Source organism: Aspergillus pseudoviridinutans, assembly GCF_018340605.1.
Source record: "Aspergillus pseudoviridinutans IFM 55266 DNA, scaffold_2, whole genome shotgun sequence".
In the NCBI taxonomy this organism is placed as follows: Eukaryota; Fungi; Ascomycota; class Eurotiomycetes; order Eurotiales; family Aspergillaceae; genus Aspergillus; species Aspergillus pseudoviridinutans.
In genome coordinates this window covers 1130430-1142469 of record NW_025091282.1, presented here as the reverse complement: position 1 = coordinate 1142469, position 12040 = coordinate 1130430, and the positions used below count along the sequence as shown (strand labels likewise).

The following is a 12040-nucleotide window of genomic DNA, read 5'->3' as shown; positions in this document are numbered from 1 at the left end:
CAGACTTTCTCTTTTACGTTCCGGTCTCTACGTCTGATTGAAGCCCATCGTTGCGTTAAGCGAATTCAATATGACGACCGATCGAACACCGAAGTATCGGCAGGAGATCCAGCAGGTAAGTCAGCGGCTTTTTCTGTAGTACCCTTTCAGCTCTTTCATCTCGAACGATGGCTTGCAATGATTTCATTGCCTATCGTTTTGTATTCGCTCGTCTGCTTGGCTCAAAGCTCCGGGTATCGTTGGTCTCTTTACCATTGATTGTATCTGGATTGGGGCATATCGTGTAGTCGGCACCCGATTTCTCTCGATATGTTATCCTCTACTAGTGATGTATTGCAAGGACTTGCTATTCTATGAGCTGTTTCTTTTATATACCCTGTGTTAAACCAATCTTGCTATCACCTGTTCTCCTATCCTTTTGTCAACAACGTTGATTGCGCCTCGCTCTCGTGTCGTCTTCCTGTCATCCACTCGTCAGAAAGAGCGAGCCGTCTGGGGAGGCAGATCACTGCACTTCAATTGCTGCATCTTCTACTCACCGGGAAGCTCGAATATGATGACGAGGCATCTCTTGCTGATTCGCCATGGTTTTGATGCTTCCTCTGACCTGAGTGCCTCACATTGTTCGGTTCGATCTGTATCAGACGGAGATGTTCAGGATGCCGTCCGAGAAGGCGTCAATCATTCGGAAACGAATTCGCGTACCATGCGAGAATTCGACCTCAGCTTGCTGACCTCTTTCGCAGATGATGTTCGTCTCTGGAGAGACTGCCGAAGCATCCGTTGAAACCACAACGCTTATTGAGGATATCGTTCGCCAGCAAGTGATTGAAATCGTATGCTCTTCCTTCCATGAAGCGTGATGCTTGATTAACACTGTCACTGCAGCTCGCACGAAGCACAACATTGGCTACACGTCGGGGCGTGCGGTCCATTTCCACTGATGATTTGATATTCTTAATTCGACATGACAAGGCTAAAGTCTCACGTCTTAAGACTTTCCTTTCCTGGAAAGATGTCCGTAAAAATGTCAAAGACTCGGACGATAAAGGCGGCGCCGACGCTGCGGACTTCGCAGGTGCTGACGACCCGATTGCGGGAGGCGTTGTTGCTGGGCCCCAAGACGTTGCTTCCAAGCCGAAAAACAAGAGAGCGCGCGTGGGCCTTGTGTGGGATGTAAACAGCTTCTACTCCGTCCAGGTACCGGAGAGGGAAGACGAAGAAGATGAGGAGGAAGAGGAGCAGAATTATGCAACTCTTCAACGTCTTGCAGCAGCTGATGAACGCACAAAGAACATGACCAGAGAAGAGTATGTGTTCTGGTCGGAATGCCGTCAAGCATCGTTTACCTATCGCAAGAGCAAGCGTTTTCGAGAGTGGGCTGGCTTTGGCATCGTGACTGAGTCCAAACCCAATGACGATATCGTCGATATCCTTGGGTTCTTGACGTTTGAGATAGTTCAGACTTTGACCGAAGAAGCTCTGAAGGTCAAGGAACGTGAGGACCGTGAGAAGATCCGTCGCGGAGGAGCCGAGAGCGGAGCAGGTGAGAACACGAAGAAGCGGAAGCGAGAAACCGGTCTTTTTGATCCTCCCGAAGAGGGACGTACACCGGTTGAGCCAAGACACATCCGTGAGGCTTATCGTAAGCTTCAAGCCACTCCGAACAAGAACATTGCTATGCTCCTCCACAATGGGCGCATCCCAGCCCGTATGCCTTTGAGATTGGTAAGATCCGTTCTTGGCTGTGTTCTGGTCTCCGTGCTGATATACTCCCAGATTTGACCGAGTTCTCACGTCTTATCCCCCTCTTACGATTCACACGATATTGTTTCGCGGCGTTATTCTTTTCCTTCGGCGGAGCTATACTACTATAGATACCCATGAACTACGATTGTACGATATTGAAGTTGTTATCAGTGAAATCTTCTGTTCTATGTGTTCAGTTATGCATGCGTTGCTGGGATTTCACAATGTTGTTTCTCATACTACATAATCCATTATTCTGAGAAACATTACCAGAATGCTCACAGTCCAAACAGCTCAAGGAGTTCGTAAAATCGTGAACATGAAACCAGTACCAGCAGAAGGTACATTATTGGTGCGTCCGGCGCCCTTGAGCAAGTCAGCATACGTTTCAAAGTACTTAAGACGGTATTGCTGTGACGTTCTCAAATAGACTTACACTCAGCCAGTTCCTCCTCACTCAGTTCCCTGAGACTGGTGATGGCAGGAACATCACCCTTGGAGACGCTCTTGACAGTTTCCACGGCTCTGCCAATCATGCCCTTGCGCGTAACGGCATACGTCGCCAGCTTGGCCTCGAGCTTGATCACGCCGATTCGCGGGTCTTCCGGGCCACCGTCATGCACACCGTCGCCCAGGTCACCCAGCCACGCCTTCAACGCAGGCGAGTAGTACTTCTTCACGGTCTCCTTGTCGGCGACCAGAGCCGCGGTGCCGGAGATCGAAGCCCAGGAGCCGCTCACGGGATCCAGGAAGGACATGTTGACTTCTGACGGGTGGATGGTGAGATCCATCGTCTTGCTTGAGAAGAGATTCGTGTGGAAGATAAGGTCGATACCGCCGTGCTCCTGGAATCCTCATCGCGTCAGCGCTTACCTTCGTCGTTTTGATGGGAAGAATTATACGGTACCTTTCCTGCTAGTGCCATGCATCGTGATGTCAACAGGTCCGAGTTGGACAGCTTCGTCGTCAACATGCCGAATTTGGTCTCGCCGATGAAGTTGACCATGTCCTCGACTTTTTGCTGCAGAGGGGGGTCCTCGAGGCTCTTGGCCTTGTAGGGGTCGACGGGCTTGTTGCCGGTGCTTGTGTTAATTGTGGAAGACATTGTGTATAGCACGGATAGGCAGAATAAGAAATCAATATGAGCTGTCACTGGAGAAGTAAAGGGGAAAGACAACGAAGGTGGGCAGTATATAAATGCCAGCAATAGGTACGGTTATCGGCTTTTCCGATCCCAGATGGACTGACGTATAGCCATGTCCAGCCAATCAAACACGGTGTTTGATAAGGGACAACATAACTTACGCCCAAAGGTGTGCCTGTGTCTGGAGTACAGTAGGTATGGGTGACGATGATGTTGTTGTATGCCAGGTCGATCACCGAGATCTGGCGTAGCAGTGACGTCAAAGTAGCATCAACTCAGGTTCTTGAGTTCATCGGTATTTTCACGAGGAATCAGTTGTGTAACCTCCATTTCTTATGTAGCCATAATGCAAAATCAATGAATGGTCGTTCAGTGGCATTGTTCTTGGTGATCAGGGTGAAGAAGTGGAAATAGCAGCAAAGCCAAGTATTAAAAGAAGGGAGTGATTATTTAAGGTGCTGGGATGCAGAACAAAGGCTTTCACAATATTATACGAGTGGTATATGTGTATTAAATTAGATATTACCTAAATGACTATCATAACAACTTATCTCGCCTTCAAGTGGGCAAGACGACGGCCAGAGGCATGAATGTCATCGTGAGAATTCCAGAATGCTTCAAGTGCTAGATCATCACTACTAACMACAAAACAGCTAGAATGCTATACCGAGACGATTCTCGGTTATCGGAATGTGACAAGTATATTACATATTTCGAACAGAGCTCGAGCTGAAGAAGGGAACCATCTGGGCTCGATGAAAACTCACGCTTCGTTGCAATGCTGATGTCAAGGACGCCCTCGAAGACTGGCCTCGCCTCCACATCCCGAGGCGTGACACCAGATATACAGGAAAGGAGGAGGTGATTCGGCGCATGATTTTAGAGGCATGTAACTCGAGGACGTTGATTCATGCTCACGTCAATCGCGTGGAGTCTTTGCTGCTGAGTTAAAGCATGCGAGCGCCGGAGGTTCTTCGGTTACTGCTCGTAAGATAACGGCCTTAGACAACGTCCTCTGAACAATGTTGAATACCGCTTATCCCTCGGAAGCCATCCCGGATTGAGTGATCAGCCGGTCATAAAAACCTCTTCTCCCGTAATAGTCGGCTTCCACTGTTCACGTGGATGTAAACAGATACGAAGCAGCATGGCAGCTGAACGGATACCTTGTTGCCGATTGACTAGTCATACGACTTCGACGATGAGTTGTGCAGTCACAGCTGTCTTTGCCATAAGTTATGCTGCCCGTCTCGTTCTATCAACGACAAAACCACCTAGGGCAGTGAGCAGACGTTTCGCATGGAAGCACCAGGGGCGGCGAGTTCACCTCACAAGATTCCATAACAAGCTGACACAGAGGAAGATCAAGCCATGGATCAGCACTAGAAGAGAGTCAGCGTCAGCGCTTGCAGGAGCTCGACCGAACTCATCGCCTCACGAAGGGCACGGGACTGCCGACAGACCTTCCTTGCCCACATGTTTGAAAAGTTTCACCCGGCCCTGTCTCTTCAGCCAGATCGGAACAAGGTCCTTCTGGCAGGTCTTCCCTTCAATGACGAAGCATCCTCCTCTTCTTCGCGGACACTCCAAATGTCGCCGTCGGCGTTCCATTATTCTCCTGATTCTCCAATTGCAAAACGACTCGTCTGTCCGAAAGGAGCATTTCTCCATAGGACACTCGAGCTTGCGCTCAAAACGCTCGACCAGCCAGTCGACTTTGAGATGAACGCCAGTGTAGACAATATAGTAGAAATGACGACAGGTGTGTTTGAGCGCCAAGGCGTCAGGATAGGGAAGATACGAGGAGATTTGTAAATGCAGCTCTGTTGGTAGAGCCATAAGAGAGTGTTCAAAGGAAACATATTCTCCTTCCATGGGAGCTCCCATGACTGAATGCTTAACTGGTTGCATATTTTTTGCTTGGATGCTTGAATGCTTGGATGGGTTGGTTGAGAGTCAAAGTAGAAAGAAAGGCAGAGCCAACTCCAACTATACAAGTCCAACACAGACACTTATATGTTACTGAGCCAAAGGTGTTGCCTGAAACATCAAAACAGAAGCGACGTGGCTGTCCAGGCACGGACAGAATGGGATGGGCAAACAATACGAAGTGTTTAGACTATTTAAAGCAACTTGAGGCACCAACATTACCCCATGGGAGGTATGCGATGACCTGTTTCACTGGGGCTTCTTGTCGGCGTTGACAACTCGACTGATAGGTAGGAGCAATCGGCGATCGACCAATGTCTCAATGAGCCATTCATCCCACACTCTCTGTACAAAAGCATAAATATGAAACTAAGAAAGTTAGTAGATACACAGCTCGAGAAGCTCGAGCGAATGATAATAAACAGTAGTAACAACAAGCTGGCTGGAAAAGAAGGACGCGACGTTTTCCCCTTGCTCATTGGCGGTGATGTGATCTCAATCAGCCACAGCCTCACCGCCCGCCACTTCCAGACATCTATTGCCATCGTCGCTGTGGAAAGCTTCATCTTTCATCATCACAGCGATTCTTATCAATTTCCCTACTTTGAGAATCATCCCGTCCGTTCCTCTACGAAGGAAATATAAAATAACGCCTGAGAAAACCCACTAGGAGTCTTCCCATCAAATCCTCACAATGTCCGGCAAAGGCGACACTGCATATGGAGCCCCCTCATCAGATACCGCCTTCCGCAAAACATGGGACCGAGAAGAATACGCCAAAAGAGCCGCAGATGAAGAAACGAAGCGCAAAGAGGAGGGCAAGGCGCGCTATGAGGCAAAACTCCTAGGCAAAAAATGGCATGCGCCGGTGGACTACAGCACCCTCGAGGCCACGACCTCGCGCAAACAGCGCCTCGATGTCGCCTCAATGGTGGGCAAGACGACGATCGTTCCAGCAGGGTCAGCAGTGGGTAAAAGGGGTCGCGGTGCTGGATTCTACTGCTCCGACTGTGATCTTACCTTCAAGGATAATCTGCAGCTGGTGGAGCATTTGAATAGCAAGCAACACTTGATTGCGACGGGTCAAAGTGGCGAGGTGGTTCATGCTAGATTGGAGGATGTGCGGCAGCGGTTACGATTTCTGGCTCATCAGAAGCGAGTCAGGGAGGAGGAAGAACGGCGGGCCTGGCAGTTGGACCTTGGCGAAAGATTGAAGGAGAGGGAGGAACAAGAGGCCAAAGAGAGAGAGGAAAAGAGAAGAAAGAGGAACGAAAAGCGTCGGAAAAATGGAGAGAATGGAATCAAGCAAGAGGAAGACTCCTGGGAAGGTCGGCTCGGCATTATTGCATAGTACAAGGCGTCAAAAGGAATTGGACATACGAAATACTTCAATTTATTGGAGGATGAAAGTTTTGCAGATACCCAGGCGTTCGGTTTACTTTGGGATTTTCTTCGGGGCTGGGTTGTTATTGTCAAAATAGACAGGTATTGCATTTACCGCGCTGTGATATTGCAGATTCGCTTCAGAGAGATCGTGTCCAGGAATAACTTCACAAAATAAGTGCTTAAACAGAGAGCCATTGTTCCCGTCCCATAACGCCAACCATGTTCAAATCAAACGCCATGTCTCAATCAATGCACTCGATCCCTTCTAGTGCGCGCATCGCTCTGGCCCMTTCCTTCTCGAACTGATTGACCAATCTTTCACATTCGCGCTTGAGCTTTTCCTCTCCGTTCCGAGCATGCCAGAAAATCCACTCTTCTACAGTCATCTTCTTCTCAGGGCTTGTAAGATCTCCTTTGATACTGTTCAGAGCAGCCCCTACATCCACGTTCTCCTTATCACTCATCGAGGCGTAGAGAACTTCGTCTATGTCAATAGGTGCCCAGGGGTGTAAAGACTTGAGTGCGCCAGAATCCACATTTCGTTTCGACGGCGAGGGCGTACTGGTTGCCAAGGGAATGCGAACCACTTTCTCCTTAGATGGCGATGCTACTTGCGTCCTTAGAGCCGATGGTTGTATGGTTGGAGGTTGGTTCTCAGCATCGGAAGACTGGGGTGATGAAGATGGCGAACCCTTCGAAGTGGAAGGGAGAGGCGACACCGCATCGCTTTCCTGTCGAGCTGAGTTTATTCTAGCTTGCGGCACTTTATGGGAATTCGGCGTTCGAGTTTCCGCAATCGACTTGGCAAATTGCTTCTCTTGGGGGATGTCGCTGAATCTCTCAGTCGTCTTCGGGGGAACTTTGGATGACCGGCGACGGACAGGCGTTTCGTTGACCTCCAGCTGCGGCTCCGGGTCCGGTTCTACCTCCCTGTCTTGCTCTATCTCGTCCTCAGGGTCCTGCTCTAGCTCTGGCTCCGATTCTGGCTCCAGCTCTTGCTCTTGGACGTCTTGACTGTGGCGAGAAATTTTTCTTTGTTCGAATTGCAAAGGTGCCTCTGACTTCAAGCTATGCCTTGTTTCAGGCCTTTCGGAAGCAGGAGTTGCAGCCTCTGAGGGCTCCAGAGACTCTGGAGACACGGCCCTTGTGTGACTAGTTTTCTTCGCTTTGCTGGTCGAGGACATTTTGCTCGCCTTCTTCGTTTGAGAGCCACTATCTCTCCTTTCGGGTTCGAAGTCTTGCTCTGGTTTCCTTGCTGTTACCTCCACCGACACAAAAGACCCTTGGTGCCTGCGATCAGCTTCAGCGTCAACATCTGCAGCGTCAACTTTTGTTGCTAGGCGACTCTTGGGTGACTTGGGTCTTTTCTTTTCTGAAAGACTTGCTTCTTTTGAAGTTCTCTGCTTGGTAGAGGATTTAGCTGGTTTTGGTTTCGGCTGCTCGGCTGGCAACTGAACGTCACTTGTCCGCCTGTAAATAAATTCATCGTCGTCGACTTGACGCAATTCTTGCTCTTCGTTTCGCTCGACCGTGTCATGCTGCACCTTGGGTGGCTCTTCTGCCGCCTTCTTTGTTTTCTTTTTGGACTTCGATTTCTTCGAAGACTTGTGTGTTTCCGCCGGAGGCTCTTCAACCATAGGCTCGCCGACTTCAAGTTCGGCCTCAATTGCTGCATCAATCTCGGAATCTCGCGGTAAGCGACCTTGCGGAGCTGCCGTCTCTACCAATGAATCTTCTGAAACATTCCGACCTCTGGATGACGTCTTCTTCTTGGTAGCCGCACGCCCCTTCTTAGCTTCAGCTTCGAGCCAGGCCTCGTCGTCCGGCTCATGCATATCTACGATAGCAATGTCATTGCGAGTGCGGTCTTCTTGCTGAGTAGCACTGTTGCGCGACTTTGTCGCTCTCTTCTTGGTTGGAGGTTCGGATTGATGAATCTCCTCGGCAATAGCTATGTTAGACTCTTCTGGGTCCATTTCCTCACTGGACCTTTTCTTGCCTCTGGTCCGCTTGGGCTTGGCGGGTTCAGGCTGGGCATATTCCACAGTGTCTAAGTCCATCTGGTTATCGGGCTCCAAGGTGTCATCCTTCTTAGATTTCGAGGTCTTCGATTTTGATTTCGACGACTTCTTTGAGGCTTTCGTCTTGGTTGGCGGCTGAGGAATATCATCCTCATCCATTTGGCTGTCAAGCCCGGTCATTGGCGCTTCCGACACTGTAGACTGAGTCGAGAGACGAGACGACGCTTTTGAAACGCGCGACTTTTTTGATCGAGAAGATTTGGACTTCTTGCCAGGAGGCTGTGCAAAGACAAAGAATGAACAATCGGCTGAGCGCCGATAGTGCTCCTCACTAGGCAAGTCAGTGAATATCAAGTGGGAAGGAACGATGAGGCACTGACAAAGGGTCATCTTTGGGTTCCCATCCGTCGAGAGACAGTTTACAGTAAGCACAACTGGCTAGGTCATTGCTCTCCTCAGTCGGGCAAAAGTACCATCCACCTTCCACCATCTGCCATGGACAAAATATTAGGTTGCAAATTCAAGTGGCAGGTAAATCGCGCTTTCGAATTGAGAACACATCAAACACTACCTTTTCAGATTGGCAAACCCACCCGCGCTTGCCATCGTGTGGCCATTGATCGCCAAAAGTGGCTTGTCTTGCCTGCGTTATCCTGTCGCTTGTTGGGTCTTCAATCTCAGCGGGATTTGAGCTGTGTTGCTCGATGTCCATCATAATAGCCCATCCGCAATCCTTTGAGTGTTTAAGATGCTCAGTGATCGGGTTATCCTCCGATTCCCACCCGTCGAGCGCGCGCTGGCATAAGTAACATGTCGTATTATCGGGGTTGGTCTCGTAGGGGTTGTAGTAGAATCCTGCATGCGCTAGCTTTAGCTAGGAGTCAGCCATTGCATCAATAGAGATACAGATATTAGAGAGTGATATACCTCTGCAGGTGACGGCCTACTATGAGGCCAAGATATCGGCTTGACGGACTTTGCGCTCGATGTCCGTCGTCGGTCGGGATGGAGAACCAGATCGAAGCTGGCGAGACGGGCGGCGAAAGTCTCCATTTCCTTAATCATTATACCAAAAGGGAGATCACATTAAAAAAGAACGCCACCGTCAACTTGAAGCTATATGGCACATGAGTTATTCAAGTCCGTCGATTTGGTTGCTGTCGGTCGCAAGTGGTGGTTGTCAAGGGACTGGCTCTGTTTACAGGCTTGTTTGGGTTAAAGGACGCGCTACCCCGTATACGAGTGCACGTGATCAAGCTGTCACTTGTCAGCACAATATCAATAATAATAATGTCCTGCTTCCTACATTTCATACATGAAAAGAGCCATATCCTGCATGACAATGGCATTCCTGGTAAGGTAGAAAGGTACATTGCATAGGTGGATCGTGAACGTCAAGACGACAGTTGGAGCAAGGGACTGGGAAACATGCCCTAGAAGTATTTTCTTGGGCGGTTTATGATATATAGAATACATTTCCCAAAAGCACTAACGAAACCCCCGATGGTCTAGTTGGATATGGCGGTCGGCTGTAATGGATAATTGTAACCGACAGGTCGCCGGCTCGATTCCGGCTCGGGGGACGTTATCTTTTTGTCTTTTCTTTGCTTTGACGTATTCATCCAATAAAACCAATCATAATTAATTATTGTGTGCTTTTTCATACTCTATCAAGTAGCATGAGCAGTTATCATTTCTAGCTGCTCGACGATATGTGACAAGTACAAGGACGTCAAATCCATTGCTACGGATCAGTGCCCGATTGCAACAACCCAGCGAGGATCTTATTGCTCTAATGATGTTCACTCTGGAGATGAGCAACTATACCGTCCAATAATCAGCTATTTGACCTGGCTAGTAGATACAACGATGTCTTGCAAAGTTTCCAACAAAAAGGTATTACCGAGTACAAGAGCTCAATCGTCGACAGGCGTGTGCTGCGAAAGTGATTTATTTCCGTTCAATTGTCTAGCTTTGTGGGTTCAGACTTTTCCGAGGCGGATGTCTCCTAAACCCCCGATGGTCTAGTTGGATATGGCGGTCGGCTGTAATGGAATAATTGTAACCGACAGGTCGCCGGCTCGATTCCGGCTCGGGGGATACATGAGATATCTTTTTTGCTCATTTCAAATATCCTATTTCGACAGAGGGAAGCACCACTCAGTTAGATGGATGCTCTTCTACATTATTCTTGTCCATCCAGCGGTGGCGAGTTGCCTTTCATATGGGGCGAGGTGTACCTATGGTCGACAGCATAATTTTTGCGGTCCATAGACATGACCGTTATTATCGTTCTCCGTCCTATCCTTATGCCCATCTACCTAACCAACTTTCGTCGACCAATCCTAGAAATGAAGGATAGATCAAGCCAATTACGAGGATTGAGAAGCTATAAACGGCGCTGGTCCTGTTGGACGACTTTGATGCCTCCGACACGTGGGGACGCAAGGGGCCAGACAATATGATACAAGACACCGTTGTATCAACTAGCGTGCACCCTGCATATCATTCAACTGTTGCAGCGGAACGAAGCTATTCTCAGAGAACAGAAAACATACTCAATTGAAGAATGGATCTAAACAGTCGAAAAGGGAAAGCAAACGGCAAAAAAGAATGTCTCTAATTCCCCCGAGCCGGAATCGAGCCGGCGACCTGTCGGTTACAATTATTCCATTACAGCCGACCGCCATATCCAACTAGACCATCGGGGGTTTCGGAGATGCTAACGTTAGCTCATTTTGCTCTCATAAACCACCTAGGCTCAATCACCAAAACTCCTCTTTCTCCACTACGAGCATATCGCTGAGCGAACGCTTCAACTTTCAGTAGGTAGAGCAACCGGGCCCTGACATCAGTCTACAAATGCCAGTAGCTTAAACGGGGCTAGGAAAGGTAAGGTAGCAACTTATGCACGTGTTCCAACTTCCGCCAGCCAAAGAGGCTTGACCTGATGAACAAAACAGTTAGCTCTGCCGCAACCCCACCACATTGGCTACTACACCTACGTGCTTAACGAGGACTACCTTATTTAACCTTGAGTACTCCGTAGCTCGGCCTCTTACAAAAGCGCAGAAATAACAATCTAAAATTAAACAAGCAAAAAGATATCCTGATCCCCCGAGCCGGAATCGAGCCGGCGACCTGTCGGTTACAATTATTCCATTACAGCCGACCGCCATATCCAACTAGACCATCGGGGGTTGAAGGATGATGGATGGGTCGTCAGTATTCACTAAGGTTCAGATATGAGATGGACTGTTCTTTGAGCCTGTAGCCGAGTTCGGGGTTTGAGCCGTCCAGAAGATAGACAGTCTTCTCGGAACTGGCTTGGTTGAGCTCTCCAAATGTGAAGAATGGGAAGAGTAAGATAATAGCAGTCCGTAGTATTAGTGGGCAAGCAGTTCTTCGGGTTATAAGGCGATTTCTGTAGATTGAGCCCTACACGTCAGGACAGTTGTCCATTTCAGAGTAGTATTTCGCACAACTCTGAGATTCTGCAAGCATGTTGTTGATGGGATCCCGTCAATGGGCCTGCTCCTTCTCATGATGGTCTTGATACATGGCCAGCTAGATGGAAGAAGCCACTGTGTAGCGAGACGAGAGGCAATAAAATATAAAAGAGAGAAATGGAATCGATAAGAGAGGGGAAAAAAAGAAAAAGAGTAACCTTTACTCCCCCGAGCCGGAATCGAGCCGGCGACCTGTCGGTTACAATTTCTATTACAGCCGACCGCCATATCCAACTAGACCATCGGGGGTTGCTAGGTTGCTTCGGAGAGCCCTTAATTTAAACCATAACCCAAAAGAATAT

The 12040-nt window shown here is 48.8% G+C and overlaps 4 protein-coding genes and 5 non-coding genes across 9 annotated transcripts; 4 read left to right on the top strand and 5 right to left on the bottom strand.

Annotated features, from left to right (window-relative positions):
- Positions 1-70: 70 nt before the first annotated feature.
- On the top strand, positions 71-1785 carry Asppvi_002459 (transcriptional regulator SPT3; the record flags this gene model as incomplete). The annotated part of the gene is made up of 3 exons (XM_043298441.1): positions 71-115; positions 747-836; positions 889-1785. 3 exons carry the CDS (start codon positions 71-73, stop codon positions 1783-1785), a joined length of 1032 nt encoding a protein of 343 aa, XP_043154376.1.
- A 310-nt stretch (positions 1786-2095) lies between these two features.
- Asppvi_002458 (blue light-inducible protein Bli-3) lies at positions 2096-2854 on the bottom strand (the record flags this gene model as incomplete). Its single annotated transcript, XM_043298440.1, has 3 exons — positions 2096-2115; positions 2186-2594; positions 2657-2854. 3 exons carry the CDS (start codon positions 2852-2854, stop codon positions 2096-2098), a joined length of 627 nt encoding a protein of 208 aa, XP_043154375.1.
- Positions 2855-5516: 2662 nt separating this feature from the next.
- Asppvi_002457 (U4/U6-U5 snRNP complex subunit SNU23) lies at positions 5517-6173 on the top strand (the record flags this gene model as incomplete). The annotated part of the gene is made up of 1 exon (XM_043298439.1): positions 5517-6173. One exon carries the CDS (start codon positions 5517-5519, stop codon positions 6171-6173), a length of 657 nt encoding a protein of 218 aa, XP_043154374.1.
- A 277-nt stretch (positions 6174-6450) lies between these two features.
- Asppvi_002456 (baculoviral IAP repeat-containing protein) lies at positions 6451-9282 on the bottom strand (the record flags this gene model as incomplete). Its single annotated transcript, XM_043298438.1, has 4 exons — positions 6451-8560; positions 8610-8719; positions 8819-9097; positions 9157-9282. 4 exons carry the CDS (start codon positions 9280-9282, stop codon positions 6451-6453), a joined length of 2625 nt encoding a protein of 874 aa, XP_043154373.1.
- A 444-nt stretch (positions 9283-9726) lies between these two features.
- Asppvi_002455 lies at positions 9727-9812 on the top strand. Its single transcript has one exon. It is a non-coding gene; the product is annotated as a tRNA-Tyr (tRNA).
- Positions 9813-10242: 430 nt separating this feature from the next.
- Asppvi_002454 lies at positions 10243-10329 on the top strand. Its single transcript has one exon. It is a non-coding gene; the product is annotated as a tRNA-Tyr (tRNA).
- A 524-nt stretch (positions 10330-10853) lies between these two features.
- On the bottom strand, positions 10854-10940 carry Asppvi_002453. The gene has a single exon. It is a non-coding gene; the product is annotated as a tRNA-Tyr (tRNA).
- Positions 10941-11342: 402 nt separating this feature from the next.
- Positions 11343-11429, bottom strand: Asppvi_002452. Its single transcript has one exon. It is a non-coding gene; the product is annotated as a tRNA-Tyr (tRNA).
- A 473-nt stretch (positions 11430-11902) lies between these two features.
- On the bottom strand, positions 11903-11987 carry Asppvi_002451. The gene has a single exon. It is a non-coding gene; the product is annotated as a tRNA-Tyr (tRNA).
- Between the last annotated feature and the right edge of the window lie 53 nt (positions 11988-12040).